Source organism: Phaseolus vulgaris, chromosome 7 (genome assembly GCF_000499845.2).
Source record: "Phaseolus vulgaris cultivar G19833 chromosome 7, P. vulgaris v2.0, whole genome shotgun sequence".
In the NCBI taxonomy this organism is placed as follows: Eukaryota; Viridiplantae; Streptophyta; class Magnoliopsida; order Fabales; family Fabaceae; genus Phaseolus; species Phaseolus vulgaris.
The window spans coordinates 21,204,925-21,226,286 of record NC_023753.2 but is presented as its reverse complement, the minus strand read 5'-3'; the positions used below and the strand labels follow the sequence as shown (position 1 = coordinate 21,226,286).

The following is a 21,362-nucleotide window of genomic DNA, read 5'->3' as shown; positions in this document are numbered from 1 at the left end:
AATTAAAAAGAATAAAGGTAGAAAAACATAACCAAAGCTTGATGGCAGTTCAATGTGGTTTAACCACTGCCAGCTAACACACAACCCCGTCTCAATACACCAACTTGATGAAATGCATATTCCAAAGTTGCAATATAAAAGAAACTATTATTTCTTCTTATTCCATTTTTTAAAATATTTTTCTTATATTTTTGTTGGGTAGGTTATCAAACCCCAAGTATATAAGAAGGATCCTATAGTGTTCAAATTGTTAAAACTCTCTATCAACATGGAAAAGTTACTCTTCATTTATTATTCTCTTCTCTTTTGCTTGGCAACTATCACCTTCACATGCTCAGCTACTACTTACACTGTTGGAGATAGTTCTGGCTGGGACATTAGCACAAATCTTGATACATGGATTGCTGATAAGATGTTCAAAGTAGGAGATGCCCTTGGTAAGTACTTAATACTTCTTTCAACTCAAAGGAAACCAGAAAGAGTTTATGAAGACCTTGTTAAATTCATAACAATAACTCATAAACCTTTCTAACTTATCAAGACAATTTATTTTTAACTGATTATTTTCTTAAAAACATAATTTTCCATAATTCTTATAATCAAAGCATGTTCATTTGAATTATTCAGACAAATACATCTAATAATGGCTACATATTCTCATGCAGGTTATTCAACTTATATGCTGATATTCATCATGTTGATAATTTTATTTGATTTTTGCAGTTTTCCAATATTCATCAGGCCAAAGTGTAGAAGAGGTTACAAAAGAAAACTATGACACATGTAACATCACCAATGTTTTGGCAACATATGGGAATGGGAACACAACAGTGCCATTAACAAGAGGTGGAGATAGGTATTTTGTAAGTGGAAACAAGTTGTATTGTCTTGGAGGGATGAAACTTCATGTTCATGTTGAAGGTGATGACAAATCACTTGCTCCAACTATAGCACCTAAGGCTGTGGCTGGATCAGATGAAAACACTGCCACACTTTCACACTCTCCTTCATCAAAGAAGAGCACACATCTTTCAGCTGGAACTGTCAATTATTGTGCAAGGAATGCACTTATATCTTTTGTTATGGTTGCTACATATCTGATAATAATGTAAGGACTGTGACTAAAACTTCTGTGATATTGATTGAAGAAGAAAACAGTTTTGCTTGGTTTGAAAGATTCACTCATATATACAGCATACTTTGTACATGACTGTTGAACACATACACATTCATGTTGTTGTTTTCTGCTTAACAACACTACCATTTTCATCCCTCATGAAAATGTTATGGTTAGGATTTGAAAACCATGAAGGAAAAAAAGGGTAATCTATATTATCTTTTTGTGATATTATTTATCTAAGCCTTATGAGTCATCACAAAATATTTGTTATGATATTATTTTTACACTCTCTTTTCTATTATTTTAATATTTATATATTTTTTTATGTAAATTTATATAAATCGATTATACATCACAATTTTACAATGTATTTCATTAAATAAATATTATATAATAAGAAATAATGAGTGATTTTAAATTATCAAACTTTCATGATTAGAAATATCCATGTAGAAATAGTAAAATAAGTATTGAATTTAATATTTTTAATATAATTAGTTTTAACATAAAATTTATTCATTTATTGTCTTAATGAATTTAATTTGAAAATAAGATTAGTAATTAATATAAATAATGCTATAAAATTTAAGGTTAATTAATATAGTTCAATATGGATTAGTCAGTAAGTATAATTACATATATAGCACCCTTTTAAATAGAAAAGACTTAAAGACACATATAATTAAGATTAAGATTAAAAAAAAATAATAACATCATATCCAAACTTTTTGAAAGCCTTATTCTTAAGAAATAACGTAGACAAAAGATGAAAGTATCTAGCTACAAAAATATAAATTATATTAAAATGATTCTAAGACAAATAATATTATTTAAAATAAGTCACACATACAAAAGTAAAAATAAGATAAACACGGGAAAAATTATCTATAAAAAATAGATTTAAAATAGAAACGGAATAAATGAAAGAAGTCAGATTATATATTATTTTAAAAATTAAAAAATTAATTTTAAAAAAAAACTAATATTAATTAAATTAGATATTATTTTATAAATTAAAAAATTATTGGTACATTTTATTTTATGTTATTTATAAACTAATTTTCAAACTAATACTTAATTAATTGATATTTAATTAACTACTAAGGTTTTAACTATTAAATTTAAAATCTAAAATAGTTGGTAATTAAAACTTTAGTAACTAATTAGATAATAATTTATAAATTAATTTATAAATTTAATGATAGAAAATATTCTATATATCAATAATTATTTTAATCTATAAAATAATATTTAATTTAGTCAGTACTTAATTATTTGTTATCTTTAAAATTAGTTTATATTTAATAATTTTATTGTAGTGTATATTAGAAGTGATTTTCAATCTAAAATGCTATACCAATATTTTGTATTGATTAAATATGTGTTAATTATGTCCAAAAACATAATGAGAAAGAGAGAATCCCAATTGTTAAAATTACTAATTTACTATTAACTTTTTTCTTTGTAAGTAATAGTAATAGATATTTTTTTTATAATAGATAATCATGGATAAAGTTTGTAGTACAGGGGCATTCTGGTGGTGGTACGTTGTGTACTACAACATTGGAATTGTACTAACACATGTTTTTGTTAGCTATATTGCTAGGAAAAGTTTGACCATTGCTCTAAAGCCTCACTCTTGCCACACGCCTCACAAGCCATGGCCTCATTGGGTGGTACCTTTCACAAACTCCATCCATCCTTTTCTTCTTCTATCTTCAATCTTAATTTCTCCCTTTTCATCTGTTAATTCGTGTTTGCTTTCCAGGGTTACAAAATGTCACTGGAATCAATCTGCTTTTCAAAGAGGTATTAATTCTTCTCATCACCTAAATTATTTCGAAATGCATTTACTCTATATTATTAAGGTTACTTCAACAAGATGTTAAAGTTATAGTCAATTTATTATCATGTGTTCAATTTCTGAAAAAACAAAAACTTTTGCTGTTGTTAATTATTTAATGAGTGTTTTACTTATTGTAAGATTCACAAATTTACCTTAAATGATTTTCTTTGTGTAGGTTTCGATTTAAGTCAGATGAACTTGAATCAAGTAGAACTATTAACTAATGTGCCGATAAAAAAAAAAGAAACTAATGTTGTTTACTATATACTGAAAAGTTAGTTCTGATATTCATAATTGATTTTGAATTTTGACATTTTTAGGTAATTTTACTGTTGACTTATTTTTAGAATGAAAACATTCAACCATAGATCATATAGTTTTAAAATTGATTAAAATTGAACACTTGCATACTTCTTCCATGTATAGCATTAAAAGATTTCTCAGTAATCTGATTGTGAGCTTATTATCAATATATAAAAAGTTTATTCCAAAATAATTTAAATAATTTTTTAAGAAATGCATTTGATATATTTTGAGAAATTTGTGGGGGAGAAAATGAGAGGGAGAGTGGCAAAGGAAGTAGTGGAAATGGTACAAAGACATGTGAAGAAGGTTGTAGAAAAGATGTTGAGATTGTTGGAAGAGAAGAGGGTTGTTGGAAAGAGAAGAAAAGGGGAAGGGAAAAGGAAAAAAAGTATTTTTAGTATTTTAAAAGGAAAATGGTTTTTTTTTTTTAATTTTGAAAATTATTTTAATATTTTGCATTTTTCTTTTATTTTTATTATAAATATTAATATTTTGTTGTTGGTGTAAAATGGAGGAGGTGTCAAAATATCATCACCTATTTTAAAAATAAAATAAAAAAAATAAGGGAAGTAGAAAGAGAAGAAATGAATGTAAATAAATTCACATCCAATTTTAGGCTTTTCATTTATGGACTCAATAAATTTCAACATGCATTCTATCACTAATATGAAATAACAAAAATGTCCTCTTTTGCTTTTAAACAAGAGTGGAATAAATTTGAACATGCATTCCATCACTAATATAAAAGGACAAAAATGTCTTCTTTTGCATCCTATTTTTTTTTTATCAGCAAAGAATTAATAAATATAAACATGGGACACTTCAGGGGTGTCCCAACCCGTATACATCCAAAGGTGTTGTAAACAGGACGAAAAAGGGAAAAAACATCGAATGTTCACCTAACCTATTTAGATCACCCTGAACCTGCTAAGCATGTAGCGTATAATAACAAGAATGAGCAACATAACAGTAATCAAGATAGCACTTTTTCAACACAACACCAGTGTAAGTGCCCCAAAACCATGCCCAGCAGCTTACCAGTTGCGCCTCTCCATGGTTTAACCGTGACTATCACCAGCATCTCCCCTGCTATGCCCGACTACTAGGACTCCATGATCCGGTCTGCACGTGCTTCCATACCACATGTATCTGCTGAGCTCATGCCAACTCCTCCACATCCAACGAGGCACTCACACAGCCTTTGTCAACAGATAGCTTAAAGACTATGGAGCTAAACCTGATGTGCATCTTTGAAAAGGCAGGAGCAGCAACAAGGCCTCATATTCTTACCACAATACTCAACCCTTTCAAAATTCAATGGTTTCTTCCACAGATGGTTCAGGCACAACCACCAGGTGGAAAGAAAACTCTGCAACGCTGATTTTCCAGTGGAGCTCTTCTCCAAATCAAACTTCATAGGAGATGCACCTCCGTATGAAGCACATCATAGCATCCCAGCTGTAAAAAAGCTCTGCCTCACAACTTTCCCAGCGCTCCACCATCATCAACTCTAGGCCCCTCCACATCTTTAGATCCCTTAACAAGACCTCTTCATACCCCAACAGCCCCAATCAGCAGAATCAGAACCAACATCTCTTTCTTTGAAGTCCTACACTGCTAGCCTTTTCCTCTCTGTGGTCAAAAACCAACTTCAACATGCAGCCTGGAACCTCGGTGCAACTCTTTACTGCATGTCCTGCAATTGCTCAGAAAAGAAGACATGGACAGAAGAAGCTGACAATGCAGGCATTATGTCAGAAACCTTTGACTATAAAAGTGATAAAGGATATTCCGAATTCAGCTAACTCCAACGTCATGCAGGCAGCTGGACCAAATGTGTCACAAGTTGTTGAAGAAAACTGTTGGGTTTCTCTTAGTTTATAAGACAACAGTGCAGCGGTTCCACCACCTAGGAAGTGCCCAACGATCTAGCCTCTGTTGTTACAAGTCTGCATAAACTACCCCCAACACAGCTTCTACCCTCATATCAGAAATCCTTTATACAAATTAGTGGATTAAGAATCCAATCTGAGAAAGAAAACCTAAAAGGAGCCGTACCAAATTTCAGACATAGCCACGTGGCCAATTGAGCTGAATGGAAAATTTCTTCAGCATCCGGAATCCCCTGTTTGAACACAATCAGATTTCTCTGATCCCATATGCTCCTAATGATTGCAATCCACAGACCCCTGCAGACTTGATTCTGCTGATTGTTTAAGTGAGGGAGATGAAAACTCTCAAAATGCACTGGGAGATCCTTGTGCTGCACAGACACTATACCCATCCATCGTAGGCAAAGAACCCAGATCTTTTGTGCACACAAACACATCAAAAAAATATGTTGAGCTGATTCTTCAGAAGCCTTACAGAAAACACACACCGAGGGGTTGATTGCAAGACCTCTCCTTATAAGATTATCATTCGTTGGTAACCTCCCAACTAGTACCCTCCATGTTGTGCACACATCCTTGGGTAACGCTTTGGCTTGCCACAACAACGAGAAAACATTTGTCGGGCTGTCATTGGGATAGTTACACAGAGTTAGATATGCAGATCGGACAGAGAACACACTTTGGGATCCCCCCCCCCCCCATTCAATAAAGTCCTCAGAATCCCTGTTCAGAGTTGTTCTTGTAATAAGGTTCATCATTTCTTCCTCTACACTAGTTTCCCACTCAAATCTAGTCCTTCTCCAACCTAACCTCCATGACCAACCTAACTCCCCCCACGTGCCTACCTCACCCACCAATTTTCCTTGGTCTAGGGATATGGTATATAGTCTAGGAAACAGAAATTTGAGCTTATTATTGCCCAACCAAGTATCTTCCCAAAACCTGATTTTGTCCCCGTTTCCCACTTTCCATGAAACATGGTTACGGAACCAACCCTCACCTTCTCCTTCTTCACATACCTTTCCGAGATCATTCCACCACCAAGAATAATTTTTACCACACCCTTGAAAATTAACCGAACCATTATAGTACTTAGATACCAAGATCTCCTTCCATTTCCCTTCTTCTTCACTCATCATTCTCCACTTCCATTTTGCAAGCAAAGCCCGATTAAACTTCTTAATATCCTTGACCCCCAATCCCCCTTCCTCCTTTGATTTGCACACATTTTCCCACCGAACCCAGGCAATGTATTTGCTATCTTTGCCCCACCCCCAAAGAAACCTCCTCTGAATACTGGAAATCTTATCACAAACTGCAATTGGTGCTTTATAGAACGACAAATAAAATAAAGGTATAGAAGTTAAAACCGACTTAATCAGACATAGCCTACCAGCAAACGATAGACATTTTCCTTTCCACGCACTAAGCCTGGCTTTAATTTTTTCCACCACTGGATCCCAAAAATGAATCCTCCTTGGATTACCACCAATTTGCATCCTATATGTTTTTCAAAAAAAAATTCAGAATTTTTTTTTTCATAATATGTTTTCAGATTTTGTTTTTTCAGAATTTCTTTTCCAAAATATATTATTTGTGTTCTGGATTTGGCTTTCAAAAATAAGATATTGATTTTTGAATTCTATTTTAAAATTTTATTTCCTAAAAATCAACTCTGAATTTTCTTTTCTATAATGTATTTTTGAATTCTAGATTTAAAGAAGGAAAAACCCCAATTTTAACAGACCCAAGAAAGTCTGGTGTGAGCTGGCCTAGTATATTGGCCCATTAACTTTATCTTTCCTCCATGTCTGTGTGTTCTTCACATGTTGAGACATATTGTTTTCATGTCCTTTTGTTTAAGAAAGCATGTTGTACACTGCAGGGTCCAAAAGTCAATGCAAAGTTTGAGCTGAAGCCGCCACCATATCCGCTGGTAAAAATACCTAAAGTTTACATGCTTTTACAAATTATAATAGATTGTGATTTTCAATGTTAGAATTTCACATTGAAGAGAGAATACTTGGCTATTATAGATTTCATATATTATATTCTATTCAAACTTTGGTTACTCTTATTTAGTAAAGAAACTTAAAAATGCAAGCATTCACACACAGTATCTATCTATATATATATATATATGATGATGATGATGATTCTCAAAACACACAAGGTTCTTCTACTGGGAAAAATTAGTTACCACTTGATCCTATTTTGTAAAACCAATTTTACCAATAAAGAGAAGACCAGAAGCAGGAAGTTCTAAAAATATTGTGATGATGAAATCTTTCAGAATGGTTTGGAGCCTGTGATGAGCCAGCAGACACTTGAGTTTCATTGGGGGAAACACCACAAAACTTATGTGGAAAATCTGAAAAAACAAGTTGTTGGGACAGAGCTTGATGGGAAGTCACTGGAAGAGATTATAGTCACTTCATACAACAAGGGTGACATTCTTCCGGCTTTCAACAATGCAGCACAGGTATGCATGCATGCTTGTAACCAGAATCTAGTCTCATTCATGTTTGAAAACCATGGCTTTGTTGGCAATTAATCTTGTAATGCATACTGCAGGTATGGAACCATGACTTCTTCTGGGAGTGCATGAAACCAGGTGGAGGTGGAAAACCATCTGGGGAACTTCTAGAACTCATTGAAAGAGACTTTGGTTCATTTGAAAAATTCCTTGATGAGTTTAAGGCTGCTGCTGCAACACAATTCGGTTCTGGCTGGGCCTGGCTTGCATGTGAGTTAAAGTCCTCTCTTTAGAAAAGTTAAATGAGATCATTTCTGAAAACTTAGTTTTTTATAGTTAATTTTAACTAATCAAAAGGCTTATTTCGCATTACTTTCTGATTTTCTTCTTGGGTTAGTGTTTACTAAGAAATTTATCCACATAACATAAGCAAGTTACATTACATGCCCTTCTTGTTCATTCATTTTTGTTGATGAAATATAGATAGAGCAAGCAAACTTGGTGGGGAAAATGCAGAAAATCCTCCTTCAACCCACGAGGACAACAAGCTAGTGGTGATCAAGAGTCCCAATGCTGTGAACCCCCTTGTCTGGGGAAGTTATTATGTAAGTAGTAAGAACTAGTTAATGTTAATGTTCATTATTTATCTTAAAATATGAATGATAGTTGGGTTTGATGAGGTTCATTTCCCTGATAAACTCTAATGTAATTTCATCTTAATTCTTGCAGCCACTTCTTACCATTGATGTTTGGGAGGTATATATTAAGCAAATTAGCATTCTGTTTGTTACTGATGAAACAACTTGCACACACAAGCTTTGTAACAGTCATCGATAACAAATTGCTAACTATGTAATTTTTTTTCCATTTTTTTGCAGCATGCTTACTACCTTGACTTTCAGGTGCTATGTTGCTCAAACCATTATACATATAGCTAAGAGAAAAACTACCAACATTCTGTTTCCAACAAAAAAGAGTGTAACAGAGAGTTGGTAGCACTTTTCATACAATTATTAGTGAGAAATGTGTTGAACAGATAAATTTAATAATGATTCTTTGTTATGTTTCCAGAACCGGCGCCCTGATTATATATCAGTGTTCATGGATAAGCTTGTTTCCTGGGATGCAGTGAGTTCTAGACTTGAGCAAGCTAAGGCTTTTTGAGCATGATGTTGAACTGCATGGTGTGATGTGCAAAAAGTAAATTATTTCTATCTAGATAATGTAAGATGGCACATCCTTTGCACTTTAGATGCATGTGGTATCAGGGTTAAATCACTTCAGCCTGCATAATGTGTTCTATGCTCAGAAATCTTAGTTATGGTTATCTTTCATTATGTAACAATAAGGTTGTTTATGCAAAACAATCAGCAAAACAATATTATGATGTAACACTTTTTTCTCATAAGGACCTTATCTCTTCTTTTTTTCCATGAGCATGATTGAAGAAGCAAATTCTAAAGCTGAAGAGTTTAGTTTCTGTGTTACCCTATTTTGTAGTTTGCATTAATTTAGTGTGACAGATTTAAAATTAGACATATTTGCTCAAAATATGTATGTATGCTTTGAAAAAGCATGTTTGGATGATAAAATCATGATTGGAACCGTATTTTGACACTGATTCGTTACAGCTTTTTTAAGGAAGTAATTTTTCTTTTAAAAAACACTACTTTAGTTTTTCAGGCATTTGTTTTCGTTCTTAAAAATAGCATTAGAAGTGGAAAAAAAATTAAAATCAGAAACCATTTTGAATAAGTTATCATAAAAATAATTGTTTGTTTTGAAATAGTGATTGTTATTTAATAAATTTCATTTACCATTTTGTAAATTTTAATAATGTTTAACTAAAAAATTATTATTGTACCGGTCGGACCCCAGACAATCGATGACCTAGTTAAATAAACGGTTATGGCATAATAAATACGTAATAAAGAGGCAGTTACAACTGGAGTTGAATGAGTCAAAGGCACGTTCCGAAATACTAGGGTAAATATCTCAAGGTAACGATAAACTGAAAGAGACACTTCCATGACTTCACGGAGCCACTACACATGTCCTGATGGACCGTTTATCCAGCCCACACAGGTGAGGGCCTAAGTCAACCTATAAATGGAACTTTTGAAGGGGGAAAAGGTACGCTTTTCATATCCTAGAAGAACACACAAAAAATATCAGCACTGACTTAAGCGTCGGAGTGTAATCGTAGGTAACCCCGACCGGCGGAGCACATACAACGAGAGGAAGATCTTCAAGAAATTAGGAGACTATCCACACGTCAGTGAATTGTATACCAGTGGACAGATATTACCTAGGTATCTACAAGGAACAACACGAACAACGATAGTATGGCGGAAGAACAAATCTTGATGATCCAAGCCCTCCAAGCTCAGATGGAGGAACTATGGCAAAAGGGAATTACGGATCAACTACGTCATGAAGAAGACCGGCGTAAGCAAGAAGAAGAATGGCATCGACAAGCAGATGAGGTGACTTATCTAAAAGAACAAAATAGAAGGCTGTTGCAGCGACTCGGAGAATCCGTAAGGGAGGAATAGTCCCACACATCAATGCCACCAACTCATCAAACTCATCAAACCCATCAGACACATCAGACACATCATACCTTTCTTACACATCCAACCCACAAAAGTTCCAAAAATATTACTCTCGACAATGAAGAAAATCTGAAAGGCCACCATTTCACGGACGACATAATTGCTACACCACTTCTTGATAAATGTAGAGGCTTAACTATGACCCTTTATGATGGTTCTTCTGACCCAGACGAACACTTGAACATCTTTAGAACCCAAATGACTTTGTACACGATCGACCAGACGATATGGTGCAAAGTCTTCCCGACGTCTCTTCGGGAAGGCCCGTTAGGATGGTTTACTGGACTTCCTACTAATTCTGTGACGAATTTCAAGGTCTTGGAAACGAAATTCACCACCCAGTATGCCACGAGCAGACCCCACCGTACTTCATCCATGTCTCTCCTCAACGTAAAACAAGAAAAAGGAGAGTCATTGAGAACCTTCATGGACAGGTTCAAAAAAGTTTGCATTGGGATCTGGAACCTGAATCCAGAGATAGCGATGCATCATTTAGTCTCGGCCATACTCCCAGGCCGATTCACTGAAAGCCTTATAAAACGGCCACCACACGATATGGATGAATTGAGGACGAGAGCTACCAAGTTCATGCAGATAGAAGAACACATTGATTATCAAAGGAAGACGCAGACCAAAGCCTAAGAAAAAGAAAAGGAGAAAAACAAAGGCCTCTGTTCCCCCATGGCGGGGATATCGGTCGAACTGGGGTCCTCGTTTCCATAACTACACCCCTCTGACAGTACCTAGAGGAAAACTTCTAGATGAAGCTTTGGAAGTTGAGCTTATCGCGATACCCAGGAACACACAGACACCACGAAATGCTGACACAGCTAAACACTGCCAATACCACCGTAAATATGGCCACACGATCGAAGGCTGCCAAACATTGAAAGATAAAATCGAAGAACTCGTCCAAGATGGCCATCTCTGTAAATTTGTTAAAACGTCTACCGCCACCCCACGATCACCCCAGTGTGACACAAATTATTTTTCTAAAGACATGGAACGCTCCGAACGAAGAGACACCCGAAGTCTTGATGATTATCGCAGTACAGCACGACGAAAACAAAGAGAAAGTCCGATCAGAAGGACCCGTCTCCGAAGTGAAAGCCCTTAACAAGGAAGCCGAACCAAACAAAAAGTTTGGGAAGTTATTAACACTATTGTTGGCCTAGTTTTGCTCAGTGCACCAGATCAAGAAATTAATTATATCGCAGGTAGCTTTGCAGGTGGGGGATGCTCTAACTCCGCAAGAAAGAAACATTTAAGTGCAATTCAATCCGTTCATTCTACTTCGACACATAAGCGTCCGCACATACCTCCAATCACGTTTACTAATGACGATTTCACCGCAATCGATCCAGCCCAAGATGACCCCATGGTCATCATGGTGGATATAGACAAATTTGCAATTGCTAAAGTTCTGGTGGACCATGGTAGTTCGATTGACATTCTGTATTGGGAAACCTTTAAGAAGATGCGAATTCCTGAAACAAAAGTACAACCTTATGATGAACAGATATTTGGATTCTTAGGAGAACGAGTGGACACCAAGGGTTACATCGATCTATTCACCACTTTCGGTGATGACTCTCTCAGTAAGACAATCAACGTCCGGTACTTGCTGGTTAATGCCAATACTTCTTACAACATACTGCTCGAACGTCCTTCTATCAACAGGTTAAAAGCCATTGTTTTTACCCCACATTTGGCCATGAAGTTTCCTTCCGTTATCGGAGACATTGCAACTGTACATGTAGATCAAAAAACTGCGCGAGAATGCTATGTAGCTAGCTTAAAGGTTGAACCGACCAGACGGTTGTACACTACAACGTCGAACGACCGATCTCCCAGCAAAAGAGGGCGGTCACCAGAGAGGCGTTCTAGGGGTCGAAACTTCAGAAGGCACTTGGTTGCCCTTGTAGACCTAGATCCGCGACTAGATGACCCTTGGATGGAGGTCGGTGAAGACCTTCAACCCACATTTCTTCGTGACAACGACCGTAAGACATACATGGGAACATCACTAAAGTCAGACGATCGAAAGGTGATAAGCACAACGTTAGTCAAGAATGCAGACCTTTTTGCTTGGATCGTCGCGGACATGCCCGGGGTAAACCCTAACGTTATTACTCATCGTTTGTCTGTATATAAGGAGGATAAACCAGTAGCCCAGAACAAAAGTAAATTGGGTGAAGAAAGACGCAAAGCTGTCCGAGAAGAATTTGACAAGTTTGTAAAGCCGGTTTCATTCAAAAAGCTCATTATACCACATGGTTGGCTAATGTGGTGATGGTTAAAAAGTCTAACGGTAAATGTCGGATGTGCGTGGACTACACGGACCTCAACAAAGCATGCCCAAAGGAATTTTATCCTCTACTGACTATCAATAGACTGGTCGACGGAGCGGCTGGGCATCATATCTCAGTTTTCTTGATGCGTGCTCAGGGTACAATCAAATTCAGATGCACCAACGTGATAAAGAGAAAACAACTTTCATGACAGACTCCAACAACTTTTATTATGAGGCATCTCTTCGAGCCTGGGGGCAATTGTACCGGTCAGACCCCGGACGACCGATGACCTGGTTAAATAAATGGTTATCGCATAATAAATACGTAATAAAAAGGCAGTTACAACTAGAGTTGAATGAGTCAAAGGCACGTTCTGAAATATTGGGGCAAATATCTCAATGTAACGATAAACTGAAAGAGACACTCTCATGACTTCAAGGAGCCACTACACACGTCCTGATGGACCGTTTATCCAACCCACACAGGTGAGGGCCTAAGTCAACCTATAAATGGAACTTCTGAAGGGGGAAAATGTACGTTTTTCATATCCTAGGAGAACACACAAAAAGTACCATCACTGACTTGAGCATCGGAGTGCAATCGCAGGTACTCCCGAATGGCGGAACACATACAACGAGAGAAAGATCTTCAAGAAATTAGGAGACTACCAACATGTCAGTGAATTGTGTACCAATAAACAAATATTACCTACGTCCATCATCCATACAGATACAATTATAAAAGTGTATTAAAAAATATATTACTATACTAATACTCCTCAATAATAAAATAGGAATAATGTTTACCATTCTACTTCTATACTCCTCAATATGAGTTGTAATTATTTTTTATTCAAACATACTTTCTTGCTTAGTAGTGCTTAGTGTCAAGAAGGATATGTTTTTACATTATTAAAAGTGGCATAAATGTAATTTAATCTAAAAGAGAAAGAAAACAAATGTAAACTGGGCCCAACATGCAACGTACCTACTACGTAGAACAAAAAGAGAAATGCAATTTCTTCCTCTACTTCCATATTTTCTTGCAAGTCCACAAATCTTTCAATTCCAAAATTATCCTACACCTTTAGACAAAAGGTGTAGGATTTGTTTTTTTCTTAATTGTATAATTTGTAGATCTTCTAAATTTTAGAATTCGAAATACTTAATTTTAAAGTTTGAAGATATTTTTTGGGTTTGAAAAAAATTATGAATTCTAAAATTTAGAATACAAAATTGTATTCTAAATTTTGAGTTTGAAAATGTATTTTGAACTCTAAAATTCATAATGCAATTCAAAAATACAATTTCAAACTTTAGAATTTGTTATAAAATTTATTATGAATGTTATAATTTGAAATTTTAGAATCCAAAAAGAGAGAAAGAGGAGTATCAATGAAATAAAATAAAGGAAAGAGCAAAGATGTAAGAAAAAGATGTAAATGCAGGAAGAAATTACAAAAGAAAAATCTTCTTTATACCTTAAAATTCGTTAATTTTCTTTTAGAGATAAGATAATGGAAAAAGTAACAAAACAACATAAATAATATAATGGAAAGTACTATACAAGTAGTAGATTATTAAATTATGTGAATATAATGTCTCAAATGTATATACTAAAATATTATTTTTATTGGAGGGAAATGTATTGATTAATTTAGATGAAAAGAAATTACATAATGAAAAGTAATACAGAAATTCATACAAACTATTGATAAATCTAATCATATTAACTAAATCCTTTAATTCCTGTGAACTTCTTTTTTTCTGTGTTAGTTCATGTGAACTGATTAAAAGAGTATTAAATATATGTATGACCGGAAATCATATTTGGCTAAGAGAAATTAAAATAGAAAATCTTTCTTGCTAGATTTATAAATTCAGAAAATGTTACCTCTTCTTCAAGATTAGATTTTTTTTTTCCTTGGTAAGAATTTCTGTCCCTGTTCTTCAAACCCAATAGTCCATTAATAAATAAAATACGATGTAATTTAGTTAAGGCATAATTTTAGTAATAATATTTCGTAATTTCCACTTTACTTTTCAGATCTCAACGACAACAAAACTACTCTTTCAGGAAAAAAAATATTACATAATTTATCGTGAGATACCTATCCTCTCCTTCATTCTTACACAATCTATAATTGAGATTTAAGAATTAAAAAAATTACTTACATTTAATTATGTGTTATATAAAGAATGGTTGAACTCATAATGATGTGTTACTTGCTATTATAGTATGCAAGACTTTCATAGTATATAAATTGTTTATCCCAACAAGAGTTTGTTGGATTTACAAGGTCACTCGTTATTGGACTATTATCGAACTGTACATAATATATAATCTCACATACAAGTTAACATGTCTCAACGTGAAAGGGTGTGTTGCAGATTTCACATTTAATAGAGATAAAGACATTTCTTATTATATAAGTGGGTGAAAACCTCCTTATAAGGTTGAGTTAAATTTAAAGTCAATTTCTTAATAAAGACAAATGAAGGTTGCTTCTTCCTGCATCCCCATGACTTCTTAAAGCACCCTGTAAATTTAAAAAATAAAAATAAAAAAATTCCTGTCTTAAAAAGTTTAAAATAGAAGGTATTGTCGGTGTTTCACAGTTGGTTGGTGAGTGAAGATAGTGCGTGGGTTGAAAGTGGTGGTGGTGGGTTGTGTTGATGGCAGTTGGCGGTGATTTGTGGTGATGGTGACATTTTCAGATGAGTTTTTAGCTTCCTTACCCATGGTTGCGTTGCAGAGATATTGTGATTTTTTTGTGTTTCAGATTGGGTAATACAGAACTCATTCTCGAATCCATAATAGCACTTCGGCTTATTTTCCGTGGTATTTTTGAATTACAAAATCCAGAAGGTATTTTTGAAGTTATCAAATGACTTATAGATTACTCAATTCGAAAAGTATTTTTTGAGTTATTAAATGACTTATGGATTACTTAATTTATAAAGTATTTTTTAGTTATCAAATGACTTGTGGATTATTTAATCATGAAGATATCTTCTAAATTATGGAATCATGTACATGTTTTTCAGATTTCAATATTGTGGATTATGTAATCTAGTTTCAAATCTGCTCCCATTTTATCCTTCTGGTTTACGTAAATTGAGAATTCTGAATAAAAAAAAACAGCAACCAAATATTACCGAACTGCCATAAAATACTCCAAAAAATCCAAATACTCATCTCTACAGCCACAAAATCACAAATGAAAAGCTTTCAAAAAAATACGAAGAACCATCACAAATAGTTTTAGAGGTGCGTCGGAATGAAGGAGGATGTGGAGATACCGTAAGGTGAGAGAAGATATCAGAGAGACAACGTAAAGCGTAAAAGTAAAATATTTAGAATTTTGTTTTTTAAATTATTTATTTAAGAGCATATAAATAAATTCCTAATTAGTATAATATAAGTACTATAAGATATTATGTTGGTTTACTTTTACATTTTCGCATTTGAACCAAAAATTAATGTTTTTTTATAACAAAATAAAAATAACACAAAAGAAAAGACTGATATTATAAAAATTTAATGTAAGAAAGATATTTTTTTTAATATCAAATATTAAAAAATATAATTGCATAAATATCAAATTAGAATATTAAATAACAATTAGATGAATCTCATAAAAAAATATGATAACATATAAAATGTATGTCAAGTTATAAAATTAAAAACTAAAAAAAGTTAAATATAAATTTTTTACGTAATAAATTAAAAAATATTTTAATAATATAAAACGGGATAGATAATGAAAACGAGTAAATATATACATATTCGTCCTTCTTTCTTTATCTAATTTAAATTTAAAAAATTGAATATTAAAAATAATGACAAACAGGTTTAGGAATTGGGGAAGGAAAGTCACATTTGAATATCAGGTAGAAGACCCTATACCCACCCAAATATCAAGGATTCAGAGTACTATTATTACAAAAGCAGAAGTGTAATGAATCCATATTCGCCAATCTTGGTGTTACAGCGGTTGTACATATCAATATGGCAGTAGAATCATGTTAAGGAGACAAAGTTTTGTTATATTTTGTCTTCTATTCAAGCTTTGAAGCACAAAAGAATAAGGTTATACTATTAGCTTCTGTGTTATTCTTTTGCCTATACATCTATGCAAGAGTATTTCTTCAAAATTACATTCTGTGGTACCGTTCTCAATGTTAACAACCTTTAGTATAACTTAAAATTCTATCTGTATTTGGCCCTGAACAAAGGGTATCAAGAAGGATACTAGTTTTCAATAAATCATTATAGGAAAATTTAACCAGTGTGGCATTAGAACTGCATCATGTAGAATGAAGTAATGAGGTTCACGCAGAAGTTGTGGTCCCAATGAGAAATATAATTGAGATAAAACAAGGGCTATTATATGTATGCTTTCAAAGTAGAAAAAAGAAAAACTGGTCATGAATTAGAGACTAAAAGTTCATCCCAAATGATGTCCATGTCTAAGGAGGGCATTCTACTTAACTGAACAGTTTCCACATCTGATATCTCATGGTGTGTACTTTTGCTTCTATCTGTATCAAACTGCCACTCCTTCATGGTTGAATCCTTGGCATTTGTACTTTTCAATTTTCCATTCTCATCACTGTGCTTATTGCTTGACCCTGCTGGTGAGTCAGTGGGCTTCCTTTGAGAAGAAACACCTTGAGAAATTGCTTGTAGTTTTGCCTCCACAAGTGCAGCAGTGGTTCCATTCAGAGAATTGGCCTGGATTACATGCTTGAGATCTGGGAAGTTCAACTGAGCATATTCTCCTCTCAGTATGTATGCTGCTGTGTCATATGCAATGGCAGCATCTTCAGCTGTGTCAAAAGTCCCTAGCCAAACCCTTGTCCTGTTTCTTGGTAATCTAATCTCTGCCACCCATTTCCCCCAGTGTCTCTGCCTCACCCCTTTAAACAGCTTGCCTCTTCCACCATACTTCATAGGCTGAGTCCTGGTGGTACTCAACCAATTCTCATTGAAAGACTTGGACCGAGAATTTGTTAGGTTGATCTTGTCCATTTTGTATGCATCACTACCTGCTTGATGCTGGTTTTGCCCAAAGTGAGGCACTTGATAGGTGGGATCTGAAGTTACAGACATGACTTCACCACCTTTCATATTTGATGAGTACACCATGGAGGGTTCCTGCAAAACCAAAGTCAAGTTTGGAAAATTGGGTGGGGCAGAAGAAGAGGCTGAAGAAGCAACTGGCTCATCAAAGCATGGTGCCATAGTTAATGGTGGGAGAGTTTCCAAAAGATTTAGAGGAATGGAGCTGTTTTTTGTATCTGAGGCTGGGAAGATAGAATTGGATTGGTTTTTCTCTATGACATTTTTTATGTCTTGAGGGCCATTGAACTTTGCAGGGATATGACTAATCCATGTGGCTAAAGGTGCCTCTTCTTTCATTGAGGTAGAATTTGAACATGAAAGAAGTTGTTGAGATGATGTTATTGATGAGGTTGCCCCACTTCTTAACACATGAAGATAGGCAGTGAGAGAGTGAGAACCTCCTACCATTATTGCAGTGTCCAAAAACTTTGATCCTGTTGCCATTTCTTGCAAACAAGTTGGAAATTTCTTTTGAGTGAAGATTTCCTTCTTTAGAAATGTACCCTTCATATAGATCCTTCAGACAGTAAATCTGAGATAGAACACTGACAGATAGAAATTATTAAAATGCATGCACTTCACTAAATACATTTCCTTAGGACTAAGGCACACCTCACATTGGCAGGTATCAGTTAAGGTTTATTATTATAACACTAAAAGTAACCTACTTTTTATCATTAGGAATATGTTGTGGCTTCAATCAGGTATATTTCTTTATAAGGATTTCATTTTTTACTTACAATTTATGGCTGCATTCTGTAACATGTTTTTCCTTCACAACCAATAGGAATCAGACAGCTCAAGCTTTATTGGATCAGCTGTCATACAGGGAATTGACATTCGTTTAGTGACAACAGCTTCCTTAATTTAAGACCTTCATGTTCATTGTCTGTTATTATATGGGTATTATTCTTTTCTCTCTAATCATGTGATTTTGTTGAACACCCACATGCTATATTCTTCTCTTGACTGTGCTAAAGTAATTTAATGTAGAAGTCCAATGAATCAATTACAATTTGTTTTTTGTCACTGATACATTTCATACACACTAGAGATATTCCTAAATAAATGTAGTTATACATATATATTGTTGATATGGAGAGTAAAAATCAAATCTCTAAACACAGTTGAAAGATAGGCTTCAATTTGTTTCTATTTGCAAATGAATTTTGTTTTTAGCCCATTAAAAGAATTCATTGTTTTAATATCTCAAAAGTTGAAATCTTGTTTTCTATTCATACTATTAATAATACTATAGTTAGTGGGTTATATGTCTAGCAAAAGATCGCATATAACACTCATTAGTGTATTCAGTAAATGTCAACATATGATATTAAAAAATATTCTAGATTTCTAAAAGAAATTTTATTTAGATACCTTTAAAGTAAAATTTTTATATTTTAATAAAATTTAAATTTAAAAATTAATAGAAATAAAAAAAAATGATAACCAAAATCAAGCCCTTTATAAGAAATAAAAACACATTAAAGTTATAAAAAATATTATTATCCATTAATTATATCATATTCATTGGTTGAAGAGTCTTTCTAACCACTAAATTGTGAATTTTGAGTATTTCCAAAATGCATATAAAGTGCTACATTACATGGACCGGATATTTTTAAGTGGTTTGTATGAAGACACTCCTTCCACTTTCAAAGTAGGTAGTAAAAGAGGTAAGTCTATTGTGCATGAAATTGTGGACCTCATTTGGACCTTCTATGCACAATTTAGTTCAAATCTTGTTGATTCTCTCATGTGTGCGATAAGGAGATTTAGGTTCTTTTTATCACTTGGTTTGTTAATTTTGTTTAATTTTTGCCTTTAGCTAATATAAACCCTAAGTTTATCTAAATTTCCTTATTTATTTTGCTTGTGAACGTTGGAAACTAGGATTTATGGGATCCTTGGCCACAAAATTTCATGCATATTGTCACCCATTTCTCCACAACATGTTACATGCTTTCCACAATGCTCACATTGTTTTTCGTAATGTGGGACCTTGTGACCATGTAGGTCAAGTCTCCCTATAAATAGATGTCTTTCCTCTCATCCAAAACAAACATTCACTCACTCTCATCTCTTCTCCTTCCTTCTCTTATCTTGTTCTTCGTTCTTAGGACCTTGTGATAAGTATCATATTTCATATTAAAATATATACAGGCACTTGTGGATATTAATTGATGAAATAACTATAATATAACCCATAATTTATGAATTTAAACTTTTTTACATATTTGTGATTATAATATTAATAAAAATTATTTATTCCCAAATTTACGTTAATTTTAGGATTCTAGGAAGAAATGGAGATGAAAGGGAAAAAGGAGAATATACTCTTAGAATTAGTGGCCTAAACAAGAGGGGGAGTGGATTTTTTTCACAAAATTTTCGCAAAGTTTGGAAATAGAGTGAAAAGTCCTTAAAAGTCAACCAATTGATTTTTTGTTCAACTGGATAAAATTTGTTTTTAGATCTTTATCAAAACATCAGGTTGTTTATAGCAGTAGAATATAGAATAATGTTAAAAGTAATGTATAAGAGGAGGGATAGAGAGAATCATACAAAAAAGTTTATACTGGTTCACTCTTAACCAAAAGCTACATCCAGCCCTCAGCTAGCCAATGAGAATTCACTATGTAATCAAACATAGATTACAAAACACACACAAGGAGTGATGTTAAAAAAACAAGGAGTGATGATCTTGAACCCCTCAAGAACACGCACTATTTTGTGGCAATACCACAATTTTCAAAAACACTTTTTTGAAACTGCCTTACACCAAATACACAGAATTACAGTGTTCAAAGTGAAGGAAAATAATGCACCTCGACTTTACAAAGTAGAAGAACAAAAGTATACAAACAACCAGTCCTATTCCACACACAAGTGATGATCCAAAGTTCTTGAACTCTTGAAAAACGTTTTTAATAATCTTCTTTTTTTTTTAAAAGAATATCAAACAACCTTTATATAAACTCAAACAAGTGGTCAAAGCTGTTATATAATTAATTAAAAGCAGTTGGAATAATTTAAAAAAGGTTTCAAACTCTTAACAGAATTTTGTTATAAAAACAACAGATTGTTTTCCAAAACAACATATTGAAATACATTTTTTGTTAAGGATTTCATAAAAATAACAGGTTGTTTCATTGAAATAACCAATTGTTTATACCAGCAGAAAAGACAAAACAAAGAAAAGCTTTTTCAAATCATTTTAAAAACCACTAAGTGTCAAACAATAGGTTGTTTCGACAATTCAACAAGTTGAAATTTTTACAGTTTTTTAGAAAACACTTATTTTCAAAGAGATAAAGAATCAAGTGAGCTTGGATCAAAACGAGGAGTGAATTAAAAAGTCAAAAACTACTAGACAACACACACACATAGCAGCAGGGTCATCAAGCTTTCTACATAGATTTGGAGGCATCAAAGCATCTTGTTCAACATATACAAAGATAAAAAGGGAAAGCCGGAACGCTCCAACACTCGCCCAAGCTTGCATAAGCCAGAAGCTTCTAGAGGATCTCGCCCAAGCAAGCTCAATTGTGCCTAGGTGAGATCACTCCAGAGATGTGGGGCCTGTTTTCGTCCAACTCGTCCAGGCGAGTCCGATCACGTAAGACAAAAAGTCACTTAGCCCAAACCCAATTAGGTTAAACATGAGGTGTGTGGCACAATCCTGG

The 21,362-nt window shown here is 33.9% G+C and overlaps 4 protein-coding genes across 4 annotated transcripts; 3 read left to right on the top strand and 1 right to left on the bottom strand.

Moving 5' to 3' along the window:
* The first annotated feature begins 242 nt into the window (after window positions 1-242).
* Window positions 243-1,175, top strand: LOC137828251 (stellacyanin-like). Its single transcript, XM_068634733.1, has 2 exons — window positions 243-437; window positions 724-1,175. Exons 1-2 carry the CDS (start codon window positions 269-271, stop codon window positions 1,110-1,112), a joined length of 558 nt encoding a protein of 185 aa, XP_068490834.1. The 5' UTR covers window positions 243-268; the 3' UTR covers window positions 1,113-1,175.
* A 1,471-nt stretch (window positions 1,176-2,646) lies between these two features.
* Window positions 2,647-9,073, top strand: LOC137828427 (superoxide dismutase [Fe], chloroplastic). The gene is made up of 9 exons (XM_068635005.1): window positions 2,647-2,796; window positions 2,889-2,929; window positions 7,050-7,100; window positions 7,458-7,646; window positions 7,739-7,910; window positions 8,124-8,245; window positions 8,370-8,396; window positions 8,519-8,542; window positions 8,712-9,073. Exons 1-9 carry the CDS (start codon window positions 2,781-2,783, stop codon window positions 8,802-8,804), a joined length of 735 nt encoding a protein of 244 aa, XP_068491106.1. The 5' UTR covers window positions 2,647-2,780; the 3' UTR covers window positions 8,805-9,073.
* Window positions 9,074-11,633: 2,560 nt separating this feature from the next.
* On the top strand, window positions 11,634-12,548 carry LOC137829235 (uncharacterized). The gene has a single exon (XM_068636034.1). The coding sequence runs from the start codon at window positions 11,634-11,636 to the stop codon at window positions 12,546-12,548; it is 915 nt and encodes a 304-aa protein (XP_068492135.1).
* Window positions 12,549-16,826: 4,278 nt separating this feature from the next.
* LOC137829592 (ethylene-responsive transcription factor ERF062) lies at window positions 16,827-18,355 on the bottom strand. Its single transcript, XM_068636429.1, has one exon. It carries the CDS (start codon window positions 18,184-18,186, stop codon window positions 16,978-16,980), a length of 1,209 nt encoding a protein of 402 aa, XP_068492530.1. The 5' UTR covers window positions 18,187-18,355; the 3' UTR covers window positions 16,827-16,977.
* Between the last annotated feature and the right edge of the window lie 3,007 nt (window positions 18,356-21,362).